The sequence below is a fragment of the Canis lupus genome, chromosome 4 (assembly GCF_011100685.1).
Source record: "Canis lupus familiaris isolate Mischka breed German Shepherd chromosome 4, alternate assembly UU_Cfam_GSD_1.0, whole genome shotgun sequence".
NCBI classification, from domain to species: domain Eukaryota; kingdom Metazoa; phylum Chordata; class Mammalia; order Carnivora; family Canidae; genus Canis; species Canis lupus.
Genome location: NC_049225.1, coordinates 56,261,820 through 56,284,931, shown reverse-complemented (window position 1 = coordinate 56,284,931; position 23,112 = coordinate 56,261,820). Strand labels below are relative to the sequence as shown.

General features: G+C 43.9%; 1 protein-coding gene across 8 annotated transcripts in view; it reads left to right on the top strand.

The window, feature by feature from the left end:
• Positions 1–23,112, top strand: part of GALNT10 (polypeptide N-acetylgalactosaminyltransferase 10) — a 216,506-nt gene that overhangs the window by 72,548 nt on the left and 120,846 nt on the right. For all 8 annotated transcript variants that reach the window (XR_005358379.1, XR_005358378.1, XR_005358375.1 and 5 more), the window contains exon 2: positions 21,621–21,723. Coding sequence is in view for 2 of the 8 variants with exons in the window: in XM_038534954.1 (XP_038390882.1) it covers positions 21,621–21,723 (103 nt within the window). In the remaining 6 variants the exon portion in view is untranslated. The remainder of the gene's footprint in view (positions 1–21,620; positions 21,724–23,112) is intronic.

Sequence of the window (23,112 nt, the reverse complement as noted above, 5' to 3'; positions counted from 1 at the left end):
GCAGAGTGTGTTTCTTACAAAACAAATCCTCTGCAGTATGAAGACCGAGGGGCTTCCCACCCCCCCTCCACCTCCTGCTTGTGTAAGTTTTAAAAGCATAACAAGTGAAATGAGGCCCTTTGCATATGAGACAGCTGTTTGCTCAGGCCTCATGCCTTTCTTTTGGTTAACCTGAATCATACAACTTATAATTATGCCCTGCCTGGCAGCGCATTTTTGCCTCCTGAGCTCTAGCCGAAATTTCTGGGCAAGTGAACGCCGTTGACAGGGAACGTTTCTTCTCCCCGCCGTGGTTCCAGGTGGCCCCTCTGAGGTGCTCTTCCCACCCATGCCGGCTTCCAGGGCTGCATCTCCGCAGCAGTACTTCAGTCCTCTCCCCGAGGAGGGGAGGGCCGAACCCCTGCCAGAGGGAGCCACGCCAGTCTGATTAATTAAGGTAAATAGGGGAGTGATTGGCAGTGGCTTAAGCTACAGGCATGTAACCTAGGCAACAGCAGGGAGCCCGCACCTCTGCTGACAAGTAACATGGGATTAATTTTTTCACAGATCTGAGGCCTTCTCTCTGCTCAGAGTCCTCTTCAAGAGCCTTGAGAAAGGACTAGGCTGTTAGATAATGGAGGGGAATTACCAAGAGTAGGCCAGGGGTACCGTGGGTGTTTTGTCCCCTTCCAGAACCCGATGTGGGCAGTGTCCTGGGCAGGCTTGACGTCAGAAGCCTCGGGGCCAAAAGCAACCCTCCCTCCAGTTTGGAACTTGAGCATGCCTCCCCTGAGCCGTGGTCAGCTAGCCCTGCATTCCCGTGCCAGCTTCCTGGTCACGTTCCTTATCTGTAAAATGGGGCGGTAATAATTAGTGCCGCTTTTCAGCATACTGTGAGGCTAACGCCTGCAAATTGCCTAGCACAGGGACACCTGGGTGGCTCAGCAGTTGAGCTTCTGCCTTTGGCTCAGGTCGTGATCCGGGGTCTTGGGATCGAGTCCTGCATCAGGCCCCCCTCAGGGAGCCTGCATCTCCTGCCTATGTCTCTGCCTTTCTCTCTGTGTGTCTTTCATGAATAAATAAATAAAATCTTTTTTGAAAAAAATGCCTAGCAGAGCCTGGCACATGGAAAGCCCAATAAATATTGGCCCTTTGGGTCTTCTCAAGGAAAGAAAGAGGCTCCGAGTGGACTTATATACCCCTTTACTCCTGGGAAGACAAGGGGTTCAGCCGAGTGGACTTATATACCCCTTTACTCCTGGGAAGACAAGATGGGTCCAGAATAGAAAGCATGTAGGAAAAGCGACTGCAGATGGATGCAGAATGAGGCACAGGAAGCAGGCAGGAGGGTTGGGAATTGGGGGCTGCAGCCTGAGGGCCAGGAGGCTGGTCCTCAGAGGTTGACAGTTGCCCAGAGGGGAGCCAATGGTACAGAGATGTTGCCCCTTCTAGGATTTGGGTTCAAGCTTGAGTTCCCATCCAGTGGCTCAGACTCTCACTGAGCGTGCACTTTCCAGCTGCTGATCCTGGCTTGGACACTGGCCATTTGAGGATGTGACTCTGGTTGTTTTTCCACCATATGAAATGAAGACCATGGGAAAATATGGTCACATGAAAAAAGACATGAAAGCTTCCTGTTTTGTGCGTGAGGCCAGAAGATGTGTCATGTATGGTTTCTGAAGCTACAGGTGGATGGGGAGAGTTTGCAATCTACTATGGAAACATTTGACACTTTTGCAAGTTAGAAAGAGGGAGAGAAATGCCAGAAGCATGATATTCAGTACATAGCCTTGGCTGAATAATCTCAAATAAGCCAACCTCAGGGGTTTGGTTTCCTTATTAAAAATTCTGAAAGGATTACTCAGAAAATGTTAATAGTAGTTATCTCTAGGGAATAGGAATAGAGATTGGGAGTGGGGAGAGATTTATATTTTTTATTGTATACCCTTTTGACTATTTAAATCTTTTGCTATGTGCCTTTATTATTGTTATAATTGCAGATCAAATTATAGGGTCTGTCTTTAAAAAAATGCAGTCAAGAGGTTGGCTTAGATCATTGGTTCTTAGATTTTTTTTTTCTTTTTTTTTAGCAGTAGAACACTTGTCTTATAATCTTACTTGAAAGCCTAATGAATGTATGGCAAAGAAGAAATCGGAGCCCCTCTTGTCAGGACACCCCTAGCTCAGCTCCCAGCTGCAGCATCTCCAAGGGATCCATTGAACATAGTTTGAAATGACAGGTCTAACCGATTTTCCTCAGGCACCTCCCACCTCTCAGTCCTGTACTTCCCTTCTCTTTAGCAAAGGATGCTGGGGGATCCTAACACTGTGGCACAAGCTGCTGCTCTCACTGCTCTAGCTGCAGACACACCCTGCCCGTCTGGGGAGGCAGTGGTTGGGAAGGATGAGCAGTGCACAGGCTCAGCGTCACTCGGACTCTAGGGGACAAGAAACAGTTCACCCTCGGATTGTTGCCACTGGCTTGAAGTGATGGATACATGTGAAAGGGTGGATTTTTCTAGCCATTCCAGGTAAAACTGAACCTGGGAGCTTTGATAGGCTGCTAAAGGGACAGTGAAATGATGATGAATGGTAGAAAACCCATTTCCCTTGTGAACATTTGGTTTAAACACAGACCTACTGCTTACTTACTCTATACTTTTGGCAAGTTACTTAGCTTCTCCAGGTCTCTTGTTGGATCTGTAAAAAGAGGAAATCCTGGTTCCTACTTTCTAAAACTGTTGAAAGGATTAAATGAGATTGTAAGTCCAGGTGCTTAGCCTAGTGTCTTGCCCATAGTAGGTATTCAGTGAGTGTTGGTTTTACCAATGATCATCATCATCATCAAATTCCTGGACAAGTCAGAAATAACCTCACCACTTCTTGTATGTTCTATGTTAAATCTATAACCTCTCAGGGCCCTAGTTTCTTTACCTGTAAGTGGGAGGTGCTCAGGAATTACAAATTGTTGGACTGCTGGACAAAATCTAGCACGCAAACATATTTGCTTATCTAGATAGCATATTAAAAAGTAAGAAACAGTGTCTAGAAACTTGAATTCTCCAGCTTCTTTTTAAAAACTGAACATTTGGGGATCCCTGGGTGGCTCAGCAGTTTGGCGCCTGCCTTTGGCCCAGGGCGTGATCCTGGAGGCCCGGGATCGAGTCTCGCGTCAGGCTCCTGGTATGGAGCCTGCTTCTCCCTCTGCCTGTGTCTCTGCCTTTCTCTCTCTCTCTCTCTCTCTCTGTCTATCATAAATAAATAAATAAATCTTTAAAAAAGCAAAAACAAAAACTGAACATTTGGGCAGCCCAGGTGGCCCAGGGGTTTAGCACCACCTTCGGCCCAGGGCATGATCCTGGAGTCCCGGGATCGAGTCCTGCATCGGGATCCCTGCATGGGGCCTGCTTCTCCCTCTGCCTGTGTCTCTGCCCGCCCCCCCTCTGTCTCTCTGTGTCTCTCATGAATAAATAAAATCTTAAATAAATAAATACATACATACATACTGAACATTGGTCTTCATTTGCCCTCACTTGGTGGCAGTCAGCTGGCAGCTGCCCCTCCCCTTACGTGGGCATCTGTACACTTGCCTTTCTTTTCACCAGCCTCTTTCCTTGTATATTGTCTTACACCCTCTTTATATGTAGGTAGTTGGGTTGGCAAAGCCTAGGTTAGAAGGTTTCATGGCTCTACCACTAGCTTATCCCATGATACCGAATGCATCCTTTCATCTCTCTGGACTGTCACATTGCCATCTATAAAATGAGAGAGTTAGCTTTCAGCCATGGCTTTCTTGGGGTGTTCTATTCAGTCCATAACATTTACTGAATTCTTCCTATTTCCGGGAATTCTAACAGGTATTTGGGAGGATGCAGAGGTGAATGACAATGGGCTCGGCCCAGAAATGTTTTAAAGGCCATGCCTCTCAAAGTGTAGTCTGTAGAATACCACCAGTTCTCCATGAGATAAACAGAGAAATTGAAGATAAGCATTTAGAAACTTTTATGGCAGTTTGACATTGTTGTTACAGCCATGTACATGCTCAGTGGATGTGTCTTATTGAATAACTATAGATCAGTTCACATGCTGTTGAACTTCTATGATGAATTCCATGAGGAACAAGCTGTATACTTGTTCCAGTTATCATTGCTGTTTAACAAACTATCCCAACACTCAGTGCTTAAAATAGCAATAGTCCTTTATTTGCTCACAAATCTGCAGTTTGAGCACAGCTGGGCAGGACTGCTCATCTCTGATCCACACAGTAGTGCCTGCTGGGGTGCCTCCCCTGGGGCCAGAGGGTCCACCTCCAAGATGGCACATTCACGTGGCTGGCAAGTTGGTGCTGGCTATCGGTTCCTTTCCACGTTGACTTGTCCACAGGAAGAGGGAGGTGCTGCTTTATCACATAGTGGCTGGGTTCCACAAGAGCAAGGCAGAAGTACATAGAACTTTTACAGTTGTATCTCAGGAGTCACATTGCATCTCTTCTGATGGACTCCTGGCTGAGGCTTTCACAAAGGTCTACCCAACTTCAAAGGGAGGAGACACAGATTCTACCTTTTATTGTTTTTTTTTTTTTTTGTAAGATTTATTTATTTATTTGTGAGAGAGAGAGAGAGAGAGAGAGAGAGAGAGAGAGTCAGAGACACAGGAGGAGGGAGAAGCAGGCTCCATGCTGGGAACCCGACATGGGACTCCATCCTGGGACTCCAGGATCGCGCTCTGGGCCAAAGGCAGGCGCTAAACCACTGAGCCACCCAGGGATCCCCCAGATTCTACCTTTTAATAGGCTTGTGGAAAGGTTTTAGACGTAGACGTGGGTCATAAGATTTTGTTACAGCTACCTTTGGAAAATACAATCTGCCACACTAGATAGGGGTGCATTACTTTTGTTTTGCCGCAATTACCACATACTTAGTGGCTTAAAATAATATGCATTTATTAGCTCATAGTTTTATAGGTCATGAGTCCAAGCCAACTTAACTGGGTTCTCTGTTCAGTTAAGGTTCTTTTCTGGAGGCTGTGAGAAGAATCCATTTCCAGGCCCACTCAGGTTGTTGGCAGGTGGTGGTAGGATTGGGGTCCCTGTTTCCTTGCTGGCTGTCAGCCAGGGGTGGCTTGCTGCCCCTAGAGGCCATCTACACATGGTCCTTCAGTCTTCAAAGCCAGCAATGCCACATCAAATTCTTCTCATCCTTTGAATCCTTTTGACTTCTAATACTGCCAGATGGAGGAAACGCTCTGCTTTTTCATGTGATTAGATTATGTCGACCTGGATAATCTTTGGCCTGTACCCCAGTGTAATCAGAGGAGGAACATCTCATTGTATTCACAGGTTCCACTTACACTTAAAGGGAGAGGAGTATAACAGGATGAGGGTCACTGGAAGTCATTCTTATAATTCTGTCTACCACAGACGGTTTGATTCACAGTGAATTGGAAATTAAAACAAAATGGTTTTACATCACAGATAGTTTGAAAGCACTGGCTTAGAATCCAGTGGACAAGAATGACACGTATACAAATGGTTATCATTGGAGACCTTCAGGGCTAACTTCCAAAAAGAGACGGGTAGAAAGAATGCAGTGAGAGGGCAATGGGAGGAAGACTATTATTTAAGTAGAAGGGAATAGAATTAAGATATAGTATTTGAGGATCTGGTATTTGAATTGAGCTTGAGAATACAGGTGTGATTTGGATCTTTTAAAAAAATAAGGCAAGAGGATAGGATTCCTGTAGTTGTGCTTCTATTTTGGCACCTTTGGCTGTAAACACAGAACTGAACTGAATCCTCTCAAAGTTCATTTATCACTTCTCTACTACCACCCCCCCCAACCAAAAAACAAACCCTACCCCAAAGCTCAAGCAGGGACTTCAAACAAGCAATCATATATTATACCTTATGAGTCCACAGATCAGTTGGGTGGCTTCTCTGGTCTTGTCTGTGCTGTCTTCTGTGTCTCTGATTAGCTGTGCGTGGGCTGGGTGGCTTTGCTGGCCTTGTCTGGGCGTGGAGATCTGTTTCATTATTTTGGCCAAAGCAAGTCACAATGCCTGCCCTGATTTAGAAGGCAAGGCAGTAGATTCCACCTGCTAATGAGAGGAACTTCAGGATCCCACTGCATAGGATGTGGAAGCAGGGATGGGTGGAGGATCAGGGCCACTTTTTCAATAAATCTACCACAGTTATCCTGAGAAATCTTCCTGAATTCTCTAGAGGAAGAACAAGAGCCTTTGTTCTAACTTCAAATGCATTGTTTCTCAAGCTAACCAAGGTTTTTTGGAGAAATTTACGTATGAGAAACCATTCAGAAAATGTAAAATGATCCATTAACCAGAGTTGTAAGAAGCCAGGCTTTTAAAATAGTCTGTATTTTCTGTATAAGGGACATTCCCTGGCAGCCTTATCACCTTTACTTTTGTGGCGCTTTCACTAGCCCACATTATGCTCATCCTTCAGTGCCCATCCCAAATGCCCTCTGCAGAACTGTTTCCAGAATGATTACTCTAGAGTAATTCATGGCTCTTCTTCCAGGTCCCAGTAGCAATTTTTAGAATGAAGTGATCTCAAATCTGGCTATACTGTAGACAAACTGTCTTTTATGATACTCCCCAAAGCACCTAAACCTAACCCAGGGCCAACAAATGATAGTTGCACTATTAACATTTTTCAGATGGATGAATGGAGAGGTGAGTAGACACGGATGACAGATGCTTCAGAAGGTGACTAAAGCTTTCTTTTAGAAAATCTCATATTATCATAAACTTTATTTCCCTCCTTCCAAGTCAGTATGTCAGCTTGAAATCTTTGTGCTCTTGTTCCATTGTCTACATCATGCTTCAAAGTAAAAACCAAAAACTGCACATTGCGGAGGGGAGGAATCATGTTGTGTTCTTCCTCATAAACCCTGTCATTAGCATCGAGTTTCAAAACAGGGTCCCTGAGTTCCTCAGGATGTTAATCATTTGCTAGCAGCCAGGGGTGTGTGGGTGGGGGGAACTTCTCATCAAATAAATTTGTGAAATGCTGGAGTAAACAAAGTTAGGCAGCCTTCTTTTCTATGAGGCTTTACAGAGCCTAAATATGTTAACATCCATTGTGAATTTCCAAGAGAGTTATTAGAATTTGTAAGGGTTGAAAATTGGAAGAATTAGCTTTTGGGGGGAGGGATGAGGGAGGATAAGGGAGGTAATTCTTTTTAATGTGGTAAAAGATACATAACATAATTACCATTTTAACCATTTGTAAGAATACAATTCAGTGATATTGAAGACATCAGTGTTATGTAACCATTAACACCATACTCAAAACTTTTTCATCAGCCCCAACAACAATGACTCCTTCTAAGCACTACTCCCTCCCTCCCCCGTGGTAACCTCTATTCTTCTTTCTTTCTCTCTGAACTTGCCTATTCTAAGTGCCTCATGTAAGTGGAATCATATAATATGCATCCTTCTGTCGTCTGCCTTATTTCACTAAGCATGATATTTTCAAGGTCTGTCTGCATTGTACATGTATCAAAATTTCATTCCTTTTATATGGCTGAGTAATAGTCCATCATATGTATGTGCTATGTTTTGTTTATTCCTCTATCTGTTGAAGGACACCTGAGGCGTTTCTACCTTTTGGGTATGTAAATAATGCTGTAATGGACATTGACATAAAAATGCCTATGTGAGTCCCTGCTTGCAGTTCTTTTGGATATGTACCTAAGGGTGTTATTACTGGGTCATCTGGATACTTCTGTGTTTAATCTTTTGAGAAACCACCAAACTACTTTCCACAGTGGCTGCACTATTTTGCATTTTCTCCAGCAAAGCACAAGGGTTCTAATTTCTCCACATCCTTGCCAACATTTGTTATTTTCCATTTTTTACAATTATCACTACCCTAGTAGGTACAAGTTGCTATCTCATGATGATGAGATCATTTCCCTAATGATGCAAAATGCAAAAGTGATTTGCATTTCCCTAATGACTAATGATATTGAGCTGTAATATATGCTATATGCATTCTGAATATAAGTCATTCATCAAATATGGGTTTTGTAAATATATCCTCTTAGTCCATGGCTTCCCCTTCAGAGAACAAAGACTTTTAAATTGTAATGAATTTCAGTTTATCCGTATCTTACACTGTTTGTGTCCTATATAAGAAACCATTGCCTAAACTGAGGTTACTAATGTTTGCTCCCATATTTCCTTGTACAAATTTTATAATTTTGGCTCTTACATTTAAGTCAGTGATCCATTTTAAGTTCATTTTTGTGTATGGTGTGAGGTAAGGATTGAAGTTTATATTTAGGCAAATGAATATTTAGTGATTCCAACCATCTTTTATTGAAAAGATTATCCTTTTCCATTGAATTTCCTTAGCATCTCTGTTCAGCATCAACTGATGATATAAATGGACTCTCCATTCGGCTCCCATCAATCCCGTGTCTTTCCCTACTCAAGTACCACACTCTCTTGGTCACTGAAGCCCTATAGGAGCCTTAAAAGTAGTAGATAGTAAGAATCCCAACTTTGTTCCTCTTTTTCTAAGTTGCTTTGATTAGGTTTCTATGTCCCTTTCATGTTAATTTCTGCAAAGATTATATTGAGTCTGTAGATAGAGGACTGACACATCTTAACAATATCGAGTCTTCTGATTTATAAATATTATGTACCTCTCCATTTATTTCTCCATTTATTTAGAGCTTTGATTTCTTCCATCAGTGTTCTGTAATTTTCAGTGTATAGATCTTACATGCTTTTGTTAAATTAAACCCTCAAGTATTTTTTTTAAGATTTTATTTATTTACTCATGAGAGATGCAGAGAGATACAGGCAGAGAGAGATATTGGCAGAGGGAAAAGCAGGCTTCCCTCAGGGAGACCGATGTGGGACTCAATCCTGGACCCTAGGATCATGTCCTGAGCTGAAGGCAGATGCTCAACCGCTGAGCCACCCAGGCGTCAATTTTTTTACTAAAAAAATTTAGTATTTTTTATCATTTTAAATGCTGTGTTTTATTTCAATTTCCAAAGATTCATTGGTGTTTTTTAGCAATGTAGTTGATTTTAATTTGTCATCCTCATATCCAATGACATTGCTAAACTCACTAGTTCTACTACCTTTTTGTGGATTCCTTACCATTTTTTATACAGTCGTGTTGTAGACAGATACAATTTTGACCTCCCTTCTACAGTCAGAGAATGGAGATCTAGAAAGACAAGGGACCTGCCTACTGTCCTACTGTCTATTTCATAAATGTAGAGCCAGAAGTCTGAAACCCAGATCTTCTGGATCCTCCTCCAGGTTCTTCTGCATCATACCAAGCTATTTTTCAGGTTTTTAAGCCTCAGGCCTCAAGAGAAGGTCTAGGAGGTTACAGTCCAGGACTGATGTGACCACTCCACTCCCTACAGTCCTCAGGAATCTAGGGCTCCTTCCCACCAGATACTCACCATCTCTAGGGTATGGACCTCTATCGCATGATCCAGCATGGTGGCACTTGTGTTCTGGGCAATAGGATACAAGGAATGATGATTGCTTTAGGTGGGTTCCATGGATTGGCCATACAATAGCCGCATTCACATCTCATTGAATAGGACCTAGTTAGGCCACAGCTAGCTGTCAGGATGTCTGGGAAATATCACCTTTATTCTGAGAAGTCCTATTCCTAGCTAAAATTACCATTACTATGGCAGAAAGAGAGAGCAGCTCCTTGGGAACGTACAGCAATTTGTGCACGAACCTTAACGTTAGGGATCCAAAAAGGAAATAGTTTGAAAATGAAAGAAGAAGGTAGAAGAGTTCAGGCTGTTGCATTTTTTAGAAATCATTTTAGGATCCAGGTAAGCCATCTCTCGTTAGTTTTGTAGCCCATTAAGTTGACCTGAAACGTTTTAGTCAGAGGATAAAGTTAATCCTCAGAACCCCTTTATGATATTAAATCCTTGTGACTATATTAGACACATCTAATCATGGATGACCTTCCTTTATCTAGAAAAGATAAAACAAAAGATGTTTCCACTCATTCATTCATTTAACAAAAATTGCTAGCTCCTACTGTCATGGACTTCACAGTTTGGGGAGAGACAGACAATAATGAAATAATCACCCAAATGAATATGAAATCACAAAGAAGCGGTAAGGATGCTATCAGGGCACAGTTAGAGGTTATGATCTAGTCAGGGAGGCCAGAGAAGGTCTACCTGAGAGTTGGGATTTGTTTCTGTAGGGACCGTCTACTTTCATAGCAAAGCAGTGTGTTCTGAGAATACGATCCTGTGTGCTGCTGAGGCTACACCTCGTGTATCCTGCCTGGGCCACTGTATGTCTAAGAGATCAGTATAGAAGAACGAGAATGACAGAGTGAGAGTAAGATGGGAGTGGGGGAGGTGGTGGGAATGCTACTCAATGGGCTCCCACCCCAAGAGAAATGGAGAGGAATTTAGAGATTTCCAAGATGGCAGACGGCAGGGTTGGGGGCAGGATCATAATCCAGTCAGAGACTTTCCTTGTGGACCAGGAAGGACCCCAAGGAGCTAAGAATCAGGAATTTTCTTTTTTTTTTTTTTTTTAATTTTTTAATTTTTATTTATTTATTTTTTTAGAAGGAATTTTCTAATAACTGTAGTCATCTGTATAGAGGCACTCCCACTCCCCTAGGTGGCCCAAGCCAATCTCAGGGACTTGTGCATGTGCTGCAGCAAAGAAAGAGTTACTGGGTCCAGTGGACCATCAGAGGAGACAGCACCTCAGCTCCCACTCAGCATCTCGATTCTGTGACTCCAGGTCATGGCACACGGAAGACTCCAGTAGTTGTGGGGGGAGGGGAGGACAGCACCAGAGGAGGAGAACAGCCATCAGTTACCTGCTTTCCCCGCTTTCCTCACCCCACTGCCTTGGGGGACCTTTGCAGACAGTGAATAGTTAGCCAGCCTGAAAGAAGATCTAAGATTGTAGAAATCCACCAGTGGATCACAGCCTCTCAGGTACTTGGGAATTCACTCTTCTAGCTCAAGGCAGGCATGGCAGATAGGGCCTATCCTTTGGCCATCATTGGCTCACTGTGAAGGGTTGCTGGGAGCACAGTACTGAGAGGATCCCCAAGAAAGAACATTATGATAGCATTATTATGCCTGCCTTCACCCTGGTGTGATTGTAGTGAAGAAATAGATATATTAGTGAATATATATATATATATATATATTCACTATATATATACTATATTATTCACTATATAGTAAATGAATATATATATATACATACATACATACATACTTTGTAGATTGCAAAGTACTAGCCAAATAAAAACTAATAATGATAGCTATGATTTTTAGTGCTTCTTAAATTCCAAACCCTGCTAAGATCTCCACAGGTTGTATCTCATTTAATCCTCACAGTAACCTTTATGCCAGGTACTATTAATATCTCCCATTTTATACTTGAGGAACCAAGGCTTGGGGAAACAAGGTAACTTGCTTCAGGTCGCACAGCTAGCAAGCAAAGCAGAACTCTTTCTGACTCCAAAGCACGTGTTCTTACGCTTTTTGTTTTGTTGTCTTCAGAATGGGAGATTCTGATTATAATTATCACTGTTAAGAGAGCAACTACTACATTGCTTGGTGTTTCAGTTATAAATTCCCTAAGTAGGAGACCAGTAGGATGTGTTTGTAGTCATTTTTCAATCCCCAAAAGAGCTTGGAACTTGCCTTCCATTCAGCCTGCCAGTTTTGCCTGCCTTCCTCTTTACACATCCATATCTGCTCTGCAGAGCAGTGTAATGACCCTCTGTTGTGCTCCATCCACCAAGCCTCTGAGAACAGTTTTTGGAGACTTTCCTGTGGTCGATCACTTATCAATTAGACTGAGATTTTCAAGACCCCTTGTCAACAAGGCGCAGAAGTCTGATTCACGCCAGCGAGTTTTTCTTTCCTGAGAGCTATGTTCCGAGATGTGGGAAGAAGTGGGCAAATGTGTGCAGAAGGAACCATTAATTGTGATGATCACACTCATGGGGTGGTTGGCAGTTTGCAAAACACTTTCATATTGATTTTCTCTCCAAGCCTCAGTTTTGTCATCTTCAAAGTGGCCATAATGACAATAATAACATAGTAAAGTCTCATCTTATGAAAGGGTTAGGTTATAATAAACTCACCACTGTAGATGGTGAAATAACATAAAATTAGAATCATCCTTGACAGTTGCCCATGGAATATAATGACAAACCACCTCTCAAAAGTTCGGTTTAGGCAGTTTTTTTTCCCCAGTATTAAAACCAATGACAATTTCTTTGGTTGAAGTCATCACAGTGCCTTCTGAGGTAGTGAAAAATACTTAACTTCCGAGAGAAAGCTCACTCAGTACCAAAGTGCTCGCATTCCAGAGGCTGGGGAGAGCTGGGCTGCTAAGGACAACCTTCCATGGCACAGGCTCCCCGAGCATAGGGATTAGGAGGATTGCCAGCCTCCTCAGTTAGTGTTTGTTTTCTTTTCTTTTTGACTACGTGTCATTTAATTCCTGAAGGTTAATATACGTATGATACAATTTTTATTAGGTCTCATTTCCCCGAGTGGTTGTCGAAGAACAGAGCTTAGACTTGAAAGTAACATGTGAGAAACAAACAGCAGGGTAGGCAAGGGGAGGTCCGGGCTCAGGCCCCAGGTCAGTGCCACCTGCATCCATGGGACTTTGGGCTTATGGACCTTTTTTTTTTTTTTTTTTTTTAAAGATTTTATTTATTTATTCATGAGAGACACAGAGAGACAGAGAGAGGCAGAGACACAGGCAGAGGGAGAAGCAGGCTCCACGCAGGGCGCCCGACGTGGGACTCCATCCCGGGTCTCCAGGATCACGCCCTGGACTGAAGGCGGCGCTAAACTGCTGAGCCACCGGGGCTGCCCGACGGCTAATGGACCTTAAAGATAAACTTATCACCCAAGTGTCAAAGTTCTCAGGCTGCATTTCTTGACTACAGACCTGCAGACCCCTTGTGACTCTATTAAAAAACAAATCTATGTCCATCCCCACTTCTGTCTTCCTATTCCATCATCTCTGCCTATACATATACACTCTGATAGCCTCTTCCCTCAGTTCCACCCTTCTTTCTCTCCTAATCCCTTCTCCACTTGGCCACAAGAGAACTTTCCAAATACCACCTGATCTTGCCACACCTCCATATTATATAAAATACTAGAAAAGACAAAGTCCTTCTACTCACCCACCTCTCATCCCCACTAGGCTTTCCCTCCTCCTCTGTGTGCCACACACACTGCTTTTCTTGCAGTCCCACTTGTGTTTCATATTTGCCTAGCCATAGGGCCTTTGCACAGCCTTGCTTTTCCCGCTGTCTGGAGTGCTCTTCTCCCTCTGTTGAATTAACTCCTAATCATACTCCCTCTGTTTCTTCAAGGAATCCTCTCCTGGCGTTGCTGACTAGATCAGACCCTCCTGATCTGATCTGAAAGAAAGGAACTGTCTTTGCACTGTGTGCTTTTCTTTTCTTTCTTTTTTTTTTTTTTTTTAATTTATGATAGTCACAGAGAGAGAGAGAGAGGCAGAGAATAGGCAGAGGGAGAAGCAGGCTCCATGCACCTGGAGCCCGACGTGGGATTCGATTCTGGGTCTCCAGGATCGCGCCCTGGGCCAAAGGCAGGCACTAAACCGCTGCGCCACCCAGGGATCCCTGTGTGCTTTTCTTCTATGCACATGCCACTGGAGCTGTTTTAATTTACTTGTGGTTTTGGATTAAAGTGGGTATTCTCCTCTGCCACACACAGTACTGTAAGCTTTATGAGAGCATTAACCTTGTCTGTCTTGCTTACCAATATCCTGGATACCTAGCACAGAGCCTAGCATGTGGTTGTTCTCATTAAACATTTAAGCGGGTGGATAGAGGGGCAGACAGACTGATGGGTGGGTGCATAGGTGAGACACTCAAGTGCACACTATCAAATTATTGATCAGAGTATTGTTTCCCTGATACACACCCCCCATGATAAAACATGGGAACTTGCTCTGAAGAAAATGTTAAAAGTTGATATCATTCTTTTAGAATGGAAGAGAGAAGTTACTAAAGATTCCGTTTGCCCTTTAGATAATAGACATTACAAAATATCTTGGCTATTTTTCTCTCTGCTGTTGAAAAAGTCTCTTAATGAGCTTTCACACCTTAAGTAGCAAATGACCTTTTCTAGAGCCATCTATTCAAAACAAAGGGTGAATTGGACAGGTGGTATAGTTCTGCCCTTGGAAGTACAGGAGCAGCCTTTTTAACAGTGGTTGCTGTCTGTGTATGACTTTACCTCTTAGGAAATGAAGCCCCTTCTAGATTTCGGATTCCAGCATCCTGGTTTTGACACCATGGAGTTATTGGAGAGAGGAAAATGGATGCACCCAGTGGCCGAGTCGAAGAGCCAACTCGCTGGACTTGGGCTCAGCAGACTTAGGCAGTCTTGTGGTTGCTGGGCTGTAGCGTCTCTGTCCCCCCATAGACAGTGCCCTTTAGGTTTGTTTGTTTTCTCATACAGCTTGGTACTGGTTATGGTGAAAAGTAGGTTGTCGCAGAACAGCTGTCCTATCTACTGGGGTTGGGGTTCCATCAGCCTCCTTTAAGTCTGACCTGTGGAAAGCTGGAATGAGAGTGGTCCTCAGCCCACAAAGACGGAGCATTTCCTCTGAGTGAAAACAAGATCATCTTCCTTCTGCCATCTGTCCCAGGGAGAGGAGGATTCTGAGATTAATTGCAAGTACCATTTTGTTCTTGGAGTGCTACTCTAGCCTGTTCCTTGCTCAGAGACCTTCTGTGGCTCCTGCCTGCTGAACAGCTCCTGTGTAAGGCCCTCAGATTCTGGTCCAGACTTCCTGGCCTCATGGCTCATGACTCTCACTTTTTTTTTTTTTAAAGATGTATTTATTTTAGAGAGAGAAAAAGCACACGTGAGCAGGGGGAGGGGCAGAGGGAGAGAGAGCCAGCACACTCTCTGCGGAGTGGGGAGCCCCGTTGCAAGGTTCAGTCTTACTATCCTGAGATCATGACCTGAGCCGAAATCAAGAGTTGGACACTTAACCGACTGATCCACCCAGGTGCCCTTCATGACTCTTTTTTGCATCCCACTCCAGCCAAATCAGCCCCTTGCCATTAAGTAAATGTGTCCCTTACTTCATGACATCCATTTCTTTGTACATGCTTTCCCTCCAGCTAGATTCTGAACCCCATTGCTACCTATCAAAATCCTACCCATTCTTTTAGGCAACTCTCTCAAAGACTCTTCCCTGATTGTCTCAGGTAGAATTTAATCTTTGCCCCTGTAAATATCTGTGGAATTTATCCATACAACTTTTGGGGCCCTTATGTTAGTGTTGTGGGTTTTTTTCATTTCTTGCATGCTTGTCTCCTATCCATGCTATTTGTTGAGTCCAGGGCCTTGTCTTATTTATCTCCATCTCCCCCACAGTTCTTTGGACATACCAATTTATCAACAAAGTCATCCTTATTTGTTGAATGAATGAAAACATAAAAACAATGTAGCTTATGTCCTCAAAACTCATAAAGGAAGTACATTTACTCAATTGTCCAAAGTCCCTTGCTTAAAATAACTTTATGCTTTCAACAAAATTAAGCTGTACCTGATCTTTGAAATATAACCTTGCAGGCAACCTTGAAGAGAATGCTTTGCTCTATGCATGTGTTTGTGTGTGTGTGTGTGTGTGTGTGTGTGTGTGTGAAGGTTATTAGAATAATCTCCTTAGCAGATAGACAAACATTTGGAATTATATAGTCATTTAAACCTCAGAGCCTTTGTGGGGCTAGTTGAAAAGGGGTTTGGAGGGACAAGCCATGCTAAAATTTGCAGCAGAATCTGGTCCATAATATGTCCTCAGACCCTAGATGAAGCAGATGACCTGCTCAGTTGAACTTCTAGCATTGTGGTTTTAGAGCAGATGGCCCCTTTCCTGTATTTTGAAGATAGTCACCAGCTCAGCCATAGGTGGCAGTGTCCTCTGAGAGGGAGTTGGTGCATCTGCAATGTTGGGATTCGAGTGTGCACTTGGACAGATCTTTCTCCTTGGGCAGAGTACAGTTGGCTTGCTTCACCACCTTTCTTCCTCCCCTCCAAAGGGTGCCAGGCACGCTAAATAGTGATTAAACAAAAGATTAAAACTCCATTTGTGTGTGTGAGTGTGTGGCTGTTTGAACACTAATCGATTCTTCCCATGGAATGTTAAGTAAAAGTACGCTGATACCAGAAGCAGTTCTTTAGAGCAGCCAGTCAAAAGCCATTTCCAATTTATTGTTTAATGTGATTTCCACGTTAATTCTGGCAGCCTCCTCCACAGATTGTCCCTTGCCTCTCTTGCCATGCTCCCTCCCAACCCCTTTGCTTCCTGTAGCCACAGGACCCCTGGTAATCAAGGGCAAAAGACGGTTGCTGCGGGGGAAACAGTCACAGCTTTTACAGACAGATATTTGAGTCCACAGAATTAAAGAAATTTACAGTTAACTCTGGACTGAAAATCCAGACTTGCTTTCTTGCACATTATTAAGTGATTGTGATTGTGTAGGAATTGCTGTCTTTTGAGAAATGTCATCCATGCCTTTCTTGTTGCCGAAGGTCTTGTGACATTTGTTAATTGCAAAATGCCACTATTAACTAGGAATTTCTTCTTGTCTGAAGAATTTCCACATGGGCACGTGCCCTTCTGTGAATGAGAAGACTCTCTAAATCCCGTTATCAGCAATGGCCAGTTGAAACGGCTCAGGTATTAGGTTGGTTGCCCTGAAGGGCTTATCATTTTATTATTTGATTCCCGTCCCTCTTCTTTTCCCCCAGACGTGCCCATCACAAGCACCAGATCATAAGCTTTCTCTAAAAATAATGTATTAATAGGCCCCCTTTACTGAGAATGCCTAACTTTGTGCCAGACCTTGAGCTAGATGCTGTGTGTAAATTAGCTCAGTTCATTCTCCCAACAATCCACAAGTTGTGGTTCGTCTGTTAGTTTTTCCTATTTGTCAGTCAAGGAAGTTTGCCCTGGAAATAAAACCTAGGTTTTTTCACCTCTGAAACCAGAGTCATTAAACTAGACTACTTGCCCCATTGATGAGCAGCCATTTGCTCATTCACCTGATATTTATTGAGGGCCTCAGGTGGGCCAGGTATTGGCCTAGGAATGCATAGTGATGAACCGGAACAAGAGATACCCCTTCCTTCGAGAAGCTCACAATCTATCCCAGGGAGAGAACAGCAAGATCTGGTTTGGATTTGGGGGCTGGTAAGCTATGGGAATTAGGACAAATCTGTTCTATTCTGTTAACCTCAGATTTCATATCTGTATATTGAGGCAGCTGGATTTAGACAAATGGTTTTCCCAGCTTTACTGTGAATCAGAATCACTTAGGGAATGTGTTTAAAAACACATCTTGGTCTCCCACCCCTCAGGTACTTTGATTTAATAGGTTCAAGGTGGGGCCAGGAAATTACATCTATAATGAGGACCCAGGGCTCCCAAAAACCTCCCTTTGAGAGAGACTGATCTGGCTGTAAACCCCATTAACACTTACGCAGGACCTTTGTTGTCATGCCTGTATCCCCATTGCCTAGCACAGTGCCTGGCACAGAATAGGTTTTGATAAACATTTGGTGTAGTTTGGATGATCTATCTGTGGAGTTCCTATGGATGGGCCTCAGAGAGTCCTGAACCACCTGAAATTAACCACAGTTTTTGTCAAGGCTTGTGGGTAAGGATTCAAAGGGTCCTTTGGGCACTGAAAAGTCTGTGATTCTAGGATTGAACCTAAATTTTCTCTTACCCAAAGCTCAGACCTATTAATTGGAAGGTTTTTTTTTTTAACCCATATAGCAAAATTTGAGTTCTGTATCAAGGTAATTTGATAAGAAAATGTCAATTTACAGTAGATTTTTAAAATCCTAAAGGTGTTGATGTCTACATTTTATGTATAAATTCTGGAAGTGCTCAGGATAACCTTCTGTCTTTGAGATATTCTCACCAACTCTGAAAATACCTATTGGGTAGATAGCACTGTCTCCATTTTCCACGTAGGAAAATTCGGACTTGTGACTCATGTAAGTTGTTCAAGGTCACACTGCAAGGGGGATCCCTTGGTGGCTCAGTGGTTTAGCTCCTGCCTTTGGCCCAGGGCATGATCCTGGAATCCTGGGATCGAGTCCCACATTGGGCTCCCTGCGTGGAGCCTGCTTCTCCTTCTGCCTGTGTCTCTGCCTCTCTCTCTCTCTCTCTCTCTCCCCCTCTCTCTCTGTCTCTCATGAATAAATAAATAAAATCTTAAAAAAAATCACACTGCAAGGGCTCTATTCACCGAAAGTTAGCCTGGGAGTCAAAGAACATGGCTCCTATCCTCTTATCTGCTTATGTGGCCTTGGTTGGGTAGCTTGGCCTCTTTGGACCTCAGCTTCCCCATCTGTAAGATGAGAGAGGAGTGAACTAACTGATTCTGATAGCTAGCTTAGCTTCTTGGGTATTTGAGGTTCCTCTGTAAGTACATGCTTAGACATGCAGAACTCCTTGTGTCTGCAGGCTCTGACATCCTATTAGTTTAGGGAGATAGAAGGGCTACTGGGACCACCTAAACAACATAAGTCTTCTCTGTAGAACATTCCAGAGGGTCAAACATCATGAAAGCAAAGGCAGTGCAGGTGGTAGAAGCTGAGGGTGTGAAGTTCCCAGAATTTTGGGGCCCTAACTCTCTACCCTGTCAGTTCAGCAATTCACTGTTCATTCTGAGAACAAAATTTAAGGAATATACTTCCATGAGGTCACAACTATACCCATAGTCACAACTATACCCAACTATACCAACTATATTCAAGCCTGTACCCCATTCCCAGTATCAAGGGAAGACTTTCACAAACAGATGGAGGAAACTGAGCCCTTCGTGGGATTTTAGATTTGAAATGTCCTTAAGGGTCATCTGACCCCTTAACAATAAGAAAAATCTTCCTTCTTTTCTACGCTGACAATTAAAAAAACAAGGCAAAACAAAACAAAACCTCAAAGCCACGATTGTTTTTGCCAGCAACCATACCTAAGGGTTTTGTGATGGTACCTTTGATGGTAAATATCTGTTCAACTTGGATGTTAGAGCCCAGGTTTGGTCTGACCAGCATGCAAGCAGGCAGGATCATGGCTGTTTTCATCCTAGACCAGTAGATTCCCAAACTTGAGTGTGCCTGAGAATCTCTTGGAGGACTTGTTGAAACACAAATCATAGGGCCTCATCCCCAGAGTTTCTGCCTCAGGAGGACTGGGGTAGGGTTCAGGAATGAACATTCTAATGAGGTCCCAGGTGGGGCAGTGCTGCTCACACTTTGAGAACCTCTTTAGATGGGTTCCTTCCAGTAAGGTAGCCTCAGCATGTTGAGAGTCTTCATTCCACCAGTGACGTAAGCAGTCAACTGAAGTTCCCAGCCTTTGGGTTGCAGAAGAGGGAAAAGGAATTGGGAGGGAGGACTGGAGAAAAAAGATCGCTAAACAGCCCTTGACCAATCCCTCTTGACATCTTGGCAATGGAGCATTTTACCTTAGGCAGGTCACTGACCCACTGCAAGGCTCATATGGTTGTCCATTTGTTTTTAGCAGATGGCTTTTTTTTTTAATTTTTTATTATGATAGTCACACACACAGAGAGAGAGGCAGAGACACAGGCAGAGGGAGAAGCAGGCTCCATGCACCGGGAGCCCGACGTGGGATTCGATCCCGGGTCTCCAGGATCGCGCCCTGGGCCAAAGGCAGGCGCCAAACCGCTGCGCCACCCAGGGATCCCTGCAGATGGCCTTTTTAAAATGAAATCCACATGGAACCCCAGTACAGAAAACAGACAGATGCATTGCTGGTCTGGTTGAAAGCGGGGGGGGGGTCAAGGTCCCACTCTTAGCAGCCCTCCTCCCAAGGCAGCACTGTGTGTGTCCTGTAGAAATGTCTCTGAACGCATTTGAAACTTGCTAAAGGAAACTCCAGTTCAGCTTCTGTGATTTCTGAGAAACCCAAGAAATGTTTGTAGGCACGTGGGCTTTGTTATCACAGTTTTCTTTCCCTCTCTGACCAACACATCTGGCATGCTAACTTTCAGAATTTGCTCTTTGCAATGCAGAGAGGTCTACAGGAGAGGGAATGCAAAGGATTGTTATTATCATTAGAGCTGATGTAAGGATATTGAGCTGTTGTGGAAAATCTGCTAACACAAGGATCAGCCAGACACTTAATAAACAGGTTTTGGGATGATTTTATTCTGGTTACTTCTTGTTAGTGTTAATGTTGCAGCATGCCACATGCTCAGGGCCTTTGTAGCTAATTACATAGGAAATAGGACTATTGGATCTTGCATGCCACAATGGCAAGAACAAGTCTGCAGAATTTTTAATGGGCAAGATGATAGGGAAAGCCATTCTCATTTATGTGAACACAGGAAGGTATTTAAGCAGCCGTGCTATGCAGTGTTACCTGGGGAAGGCTCTAACTGAGCCCCCGGGCCAAGTCTTTAGACTTGACTGTTGGCATGGGGAAGCATCTGGTGCATTCTGATAACCCCCAGATCCTGGAATGCAACTCCTGTAATTAGAGAAACCACTTCCTAATGGGCCCACCAGGATGGACTCACCTCCCGGACACAATAAATGCCTTCAGAGCCTGGCCCCTAGGGGCTGCTCTTTTGTGACTACTGTATATCCCCATTTTCCCTCAGCCATCCAATTGCTTGTTCACGCATTCCACACACAATCGCCAAATGTTTACCTTCTTTGGGACTGTAGAAATGACCAAGATCTGACTTCTGCTCCTGTGCTCCAAGGTCCTCAGGCCCAGCCCAGCCCTGTCCCACTCCACGGCACCTGGAAGTAGTCAATGCCCTGCCACTTGTTTCTGCTCCCCTGAAGCTCAGCCTAAATACCCTCATGTCTGTGAAATTTTCCCTAGTTCTCCCAGGTGGAGGTCAATTCCTACAGCCTTTTCTCCAGGCCTCTGGTTTGAGGTTCACTCAACTGCCCTGCCCAGTATGCAGCCATGAGCCACCTGGAAGGGTCTGAATTGAGATGAATAGAACTGTAAAGTACACACAGGATTTCAAAGGCTTAGTACAAAAAAAAAAACAAAAAAACAAAAAAAACAAAAAGAATAAAACAGCTCAGTAATTTTTTTTACACTGTATATTGAAATGATGTTATTTTAGAATGTATTGGGTTAAGTAAAATATAGTATCAAATCTGATTCATCTGTTTTTCATATATTTTTTTTAGTATGAATTCTGGGAAATTTAAAGTTACACACGTGGCTCATGTTTGTGGCTCGCATATTTCTGTCGGATGGAGCTCACTTACTGCTTTCTCCCTGGGCGGGGGGAAGAAATGTCTGTCCATCTGTTTCTCTCCTGCTGCTTTCTGAGTTCCAGGAGGGCGTACACTGTGTACCTGTCACCCCTCTGACCTTTGCTCACCTGACTGGCATGTGGCAGCACCAACAAAGGTATATTGAGGGGATTCATAAATGAACAGCTGATGACAGACCATCAATCATTACCAAAAGCTCCCATAAATAGTGCCATTTCTGGGTTTTTGTTATTAAATTTATTTCCTGTTTCTTCCTTTTTCACTGTTTTTATCTCTTTTTTTAAGGGCTCACACAATCAGCAGAAGAAGATACTTTTCGTGGGAGATGGGCAGAAGCTGAAGGATTGGCATGACAAAGAAGCCATCAGGAGGGACGCCCAGCGCGTAGGTATGGAGAGCAGTGTCATGCGCTGGCATGTACATAGGTGTGCGTGTATGTGTGTGTGTGTGTGTGTGTGTGTGCATGTTTAGCAGGTATGTCCGGACCTTGTGTTGACTCCTTCTCCATTCTTCTCCATTTGCCATCATCCCTTCCTCTGCTTCCTGGGAGTCTCCCTCTTCACCTGTTAGTTGACCCCTTTTTCCACTCACATCACCAGATCCACTGCCTTTAGGAATTGTCCTCACCACCTTTATTGGGTGATAGATGATGTCTCCCCGCCTTATGAGATATTTTACCACTAAAAGGCAGTGCTGTCATGATAAGAGCCAACATTTATTAAACACCTGCAGTGAGAGAGGCTTATCCTCTACACTTTGCACATTTTCTTTCTTTTTTTTTTTTTTTAAAGATTTTATTTATTTATGAGAGACACACAGAGAGAGAGAGAGAGGCAGAGACACAGGCAGAGGGAGAAGCAGGCTCCTTGCAGGGAGCCCGATGTGGGACTTGATCCCAGGTCCCCAGCATCAGGCCCTGGACTGAAGGCGGCGCTAAACCGCTGAGCCACCGGACTGCCCCTACTTTGCACATTTTCTTGGTGAAACCCCAAGTCACCCTTTGTGGTCCATTTGACAAGAAGGAACCTATAGCTCAGAGATGTGGGGTAATCTGCCCACAATCACACAGTGAGAAAAGGACAGGCTTGGGACTTGAATCCAGGTCTGGGGGACAGAGCCAGTCCCTCTCCAGCTCTGTAGCCGCAAGGTTGAATGGACTTAGCAGACTTCAGCTAAAGTTTTCTTTGGCTAATTAGCCTTTGGAGCAGTTTCTGTTGCACTGGGGAATTGGGAAGGGCTGGGAAGGAGTAGGCTATATAGAAATTATGTGGAGGTTTGCCTGGATGGCTCAGCGGTTAAGCATCTGCTCAGCTCAGGTCAGGATCTCCGGGTCCTGGGATCGAGTACCACTTCAGGCTCCTCACAGGGAGCCTGCTTCTCCCTCTGCCTGTGTCTCTGCCTCTCTGTGTCTCTAATGAATAAATAAATAAAATCTTTAAAAGAAAGAAAGAGGGATCCCTGGGTGGCGCAGCGGTTTAGCGCCTGCCTTTGGCCCAGGGCGCGATCCTGAAGACCCGGGATCGAATCCCACGTCGGGCTCCCGGTGCCTGGAGCCTGCTTCTCCCTCTGCCTATGTCTCTGCCTCTCTCTCTCTCTCTGTGACTATCATAAATAAATAAAAATTAAAAAAAGAAAGAAAGAAAAGAATAGAAAAGAAAAGAAAAAAGAAAAGAAAGAAATTATGTGGAAAGTTATCTCTAGAGAGCCTGGACTCTGCAGGAGGGCAGCTCTGACACCACTGACCAATCACGTGACCATCAGATAAATCCCATGTTCC